This window comes from Candoia aspera, chromosome 1 (genome assembly GCF_035149785.1).
Source record: "Candoia aspera isolate rCanAsp1 chromosome 1, rCanAsp1.hap2, whole genome shotgun sequence".
Classification (NCBI taxonomy): Eukaryota; Metazoa; Chordata; class Lepidosauria; order Squamata; family Boidae; genus Candoia; species Candoia aspera.
In genome coordinates this window covers 166,791,157-166,795,940 of record NC_086153.1, presented here as the reverse complement: position 1 = coordinate 166,795,940, position 4,784 = coordinate 166,791,157, and the positions used below count along the sequence as shown (strand labels likewise).

Below are 4,784 nucleotides of genomic sequence, written 5' to 3'. Positions count from 1 at the left end.
TGGTGCCCTGAGATCACTGGTTTCTGCTGAGAGGCAGGCTTTTTGCATGGCAACCAGGAAGAGGACTCCCAGGTTTCCAGAAATAAGCTACGAAGCCATGCTTTCACCCTCTGATCACTTGCTGTACTGGCTGCCAGGCTAGCATGACTCCTTTACACAGAGCAAACATATTTCCTTATGGATATGACCCAGAAAGACGCCCAATGGTCTCATTCCCAGGGATGGAAGGTAAAACTCCCATGGGTGTGGCCTGTTGGCAATCCTCTGTCTTCAGGTCAGGCATAGCCCAGGAACGACGAAGAAATTCAGCCGAACTTCAGTTCTTTATTTGCTCACACCGTATGGACAGAATCTTGCCAGACTAAAGCTACCCTACCTAACCTAAAGGGAAATAACCCGGGGGGCTCTTAGGCATGGCTACTCTGAATCTCTTAGTCTTCCCATGGTCCAGCTCCAGACTGTGTGTCTCTTGTTTTGCCCCCCTCCTTGGAATGTGCTTCCTCCTTCCTGACAACCAGCTGCATTGCTGAAGTCCATCACACTTTGCGAGAGAACATTGAAAAACCCCATGGTCAATAGGTGCTAGGTTGGCAATATGCTGGTCAGCTCTGGGGAAGGTAGGCAGTGGACACCTACAGGGCCAGTCAGATTAAAGGAACTACCTGGTAGCAGAGCTGGCAGACAGATGGAAATGGCAGTGATGAGCAGCTGGTGGAGTAGATGGGGAGGCCTCTGGTGTGTTGGGCCAGGCAGGCTGGCACGAGACTGCAAAGGTAAGTGCTGGGGACCGATGAATGAAATGGAGAGTTAGGAGAGCACGTCTCCTTAAACCAAATGCATCAGTAAATCTTAATCCCCATTCAATGGGATCGCTTATAATAAGGAAATGACGATCAATTTGGAGAAGTTTGGACTTTGGAAGAGCAAGTATTCCTGGGCCTAATTTTTGTTCCGCTTTTCTCAGGTGCTGGCTGTGGCCTGACAGAGGTGAAAGTGAGAGGTTTGCTAAAGGCAAATTTTGATTTGGAAAAGTGGCAGGGCCAAGAAGCTTTCTGATGCTGGGCCAAAGTAGACATGGTGTGAATTGCATGTTTCTAAAAGTGTAACTTGGAGCTCTAAAGGGGACTCATACAGCAGTGGAATCTAGGGTGGGGTGGAATAAAGTGTGCTTTAATTAACTGTTTTCCCTACTAAAGATCTCCATGAAAATCATCTTCAAAACTGCCTTTTGTATTTCAGGGTTGTGGGTCAACAGAACATTCTTGTTTCAATAAGCTCATTTTCAGCAAAATGGGGAAAAAAGGTGAAATTCATCCACTGTTTTTATTTCTAAAAACTGCATACATGAACACGATGGTTAGTTTGGCCCTAAGAAACCACATAGCATATTTCAGATGGAAATACAAGAATTAAAAAAATAATATTGGAGAATATGAATATAAAAAAGAAACACCCCAAAGCAGAAAACCCAGCTTATTCAAGCAGTCAAAACAATGACCATGCCTTTTATATCAGTTTGATGGCAACAGTATGATGTTACCAAGATGTTATTTTTCAGGCAACTAAATTCTTCTTGAAATTCAACATTCAAATTTGGTTTGCTTTTGTGGAATTTTGCAGTGATTCCATCCTTTACTTAAGTAATCTTTTGAGGACTGCTTTTCTTGTATGAAGCCAGTAACATGCTTTTTCTTCCCTGTTGCTATAGGCCACCTGTGTATTTTCTTTTTTTAAAATCAAAGTGCTTTGAAGAGTGGGGGAAAGACCTGAAAGGAATGAGACTGCTAGTTGTCTGCCTTCTGGGCTTGCTGCTGGCCTTTATACCTGGGACTAAATGCCGAATCCTTGAGCGATTCATGGAGATCAGGAGTAAGTTCCTACATTCAGGTGACTGCGTGTACAGAGATCTTTTTCATGGCAAATTATCCAGGCATACATTCAAACCTGAGAACTTGCTGGAGGTAGAATCTGGGGTGGTACCTAATGGATGACAGCTGGGTATCATTTCCCTCTCAAGACCTTCTAATGTGAATATATTGTGTACCATATCTGGGCTGCAAAAATCTGGAAGACCACCAGATAGCAGTCAAAAGTTGGATTTGCTGCCATCTAGTGGTTGTCCAGATTTTTGCCTCCCAGATATGCCTGATAAGTGTTACTCTGGACGTATATCTCACTATGCAGCACCTGCAAAAGAATTTTTCACTTAACCTGTTTCATTTTGTTACACAGACTCTGGAAATCGTCATCCATTTTTGCGCTCAGGGCACAGGAAGTCCCTGGGCTATGGGTCATAGATGTTCCCTAGACTTTTTTTTGCAGCTCTCAAAATCACACTGCTGAAATCTAACAGCAAAACACTTAAATATGATGGAGAGATTTTCCAGGAGCTTTAAAAAAAACAATAGGTGTGTTAGCTTAACACACTTCTTTTACTTAATTCAAAAACTTGAAAAACTCTACAGCCACTACCACTGTTTTAGTGACGTTGCTGCCATGACCCCTGAGGTTCTAAGATGCTGGGGAAAAAAATAGAGAAAATGATTGTCCCTGGCTGAAAAAGAGCATTGCCCATCCTTGCCCTAGGCCAGTGTTTTTTAAACTTTGCAAGACCAAACAAACAGAAATAATATTATAAACATATTTCTCTCATGTGTCTTTTCACCATTCCACCATTGAACAGCTGTGCATGCATATAATATTCCTTTCTCCAGGACTACATTCAGACATCCAATGATCTCAAGATGGAAAGCATATGCTATCATTCATTGGTTAGTCCAGGACTCTTCTCTTAACTCATATGCTTTGATGTTCCAAATATTGCAGCACTAGCTGGCAAATGCATCTTTTGAAGGAAACGTTTTGAATCCTAATCTCTTCCTTGTCAAATAGTTGCTTAGTGCCCAAACTGAGAGTTTCCTGAGCATGAGATCCTATTAACATTCATCTCCAGAGAGGCAAAAGACAGACTAGAGGTTAGAAAGAGAGCCAGATTAGCATTGGCTTTTGAAAGTCAGGCTGTGCTCTTTGAAACTGGAGAAAAGTTAGTCCAGTCATGCTCCAACTGCATATTTTCCGTAGACCATCTTTCTTCCTTTCCCAATTTCGTTTATTATTCTATTGTCCTGGTAGATTTGACACATGCTGCCCTGAGCTTCTTCAAAAAGACTGTTTTCTTTCTTTGTTCTCTCTTTCATTGTTGAGGAACAAATTGTGCAGCTTGGCCTAAAGATGTTGTGGTGCCTTGATGTAAATATGGACTCATTCGCTTTTTAAAGCTGCTGCTGCTGCTGCTGCTGCTCTTTCCATTCTGAAGACCAATAGCAGGTCCCTTAGCTTGGCCCTTTTAGCAGACAGTTTAGACCAGGGTGCCCCAAAGTAGTCAATATCAACCCTCAGTGGTTGATGGGACTATCCATTGTTGTTGTTGTTGTTGTTGTTGTTGTTATTCGTAGTACTATTAGATAAAGTAGTATTTATTAGATAAAGTAGTATTTATTACATTATTTTCATATAAATAAATGTTTGGGGATTGATGAACAATCTGGAACTTCATGAGGGGATTGATGAGCTGAAGAGTTTGGGGACCCCTGGTTTAGACCCACCATTATTTTATCAAAATTCAAAAGCCCAGTAAATGCAGTTATTTCTAGTAACTGTTTAAAATACAGTTCCATAACATGATGGTAAAACTATGCAAATGATCGCACACCTAAAAAAAAACGACCACAACCATGCCTATCTTTGAACAAGTGTGAGGAGCACCTGGGATCAAAATAGAAAATGAGGAATTGTTTCTCTTAATTCTTTCTTGCTTTCTGCATGTGTTTTTGCAGAGCATCAGATTTTCCTCTAAACATGACAGTGGCTGCATTTTAGCACTGCACAACGATCTCAGAAGAATACAACTCACACTCATAGATACCAAGTGCCCATGTCCTTATGTGCTTCCCTTTAATCAGTTATGACGATGACTAGCATTATTACATACGCTAACCATTCTTATACATGGTATTCTATGAAATTGACCTGATAGAAAGAGTCCCACCCACCTACCAAAACTGAGAAGTTTTTCAGAAGTCTGTCATGCTAATCCTGCCTCCTCTAATGAGTGCCTCTATGTTTTACAATATGATAGGACCAATGCAGCCGTTTCAATATGCTTTCCCTTTCCGTGGAGTTCTCACTGTCTTCGGGCTTTGCCTTCCAGACCCTGAGATTGACCCTTCCTGGTACACGGGGCGAGGAATCCGACCTGTGGGGCGGTTTGGCAGGAGAAGAGCAGCTGGAGAAAGTGTCCAGAAATCTGGCTACAGGCACCTGCAAGCTTGCTTCCCCATAGAAGAAAGCAGTGAATCTCTGCAAGACGAATGAAACTACATAAATAAATGTTTTAATACAATGGTGGCCAAAAAAAAAAAAAAGAATTATAACGCACATATGCATACACACAATCCATCTTCATCTTCCATCCTTGCTGAAACTTAATGAAGATGTTGGACCTTGCTTCAATCTATTATTATTATTATTAATAATAATAATAATGTCAAAAGAATAGAGTATCTTTTGGCTAAATATTTTCATTAGACAATATTTCTTTCAAATACATTTGTATGATCACAAGGTGTAAAATTCATTTTTAGATTACTTATACCAAGTAGTGCAATTCCTCAGTGAACAGATATTGTTAGAAATAGTTTTGGTTTGTTTACTTTGCATGGCAGTGTTTTGCATTTCTATCCTTCCTTTTCAATCACAATATGTCATCTTATGTATTAAAATAT

General features: G+C 40.8%; 1 protein-coding gene across 1 annotated transcript; it reads left to right on the top strand.

The window, feature by feature from the left end:
- The first annotated feature begins 1,016 nt into the window (after window positions 1–1,016).
- PRLH (prolactin releasing hormone) lies at window positions 1,017–4,417 on the top strand. Its single transcript, XM_063291624.1, has 2 exons — window positions 1,017–1,869; window positions 4,211–4,417. Exons 1-2 carry the CDS (start codon window positions 1,683–1,685, stop codon window positions 4,372–4,374), a joined length of 351 nt encoding a protein of 116 aa, XP_063147694.1. The 5' UTR covers window positions 1,017–1,682; the 3' UTR covers window positions 4,375–4,417.
- The last annotated feature ends 367 nt before the right edge of the window (window positions 4,418–4,784 follow it).

What these genes read in the sequence shown, in the direction of transcription:
- PRLH (XM_063291624.1), top strand. Translation starts at nt 1,683, where the DNA reads ATGCTTTTTCTTCCCTGTTGCTATAGGCCACCTGTGTATTTTCTTTTT. An exon ending in GCGATTCATGGAGATCAGGA is followed by an intron (nt 1,870 to 4,210) that starts GTAAGTTCCTAC and finishes TTTGCCTTCCAG; the next exon opens with ACCCTGAGATTGACCCTTCC.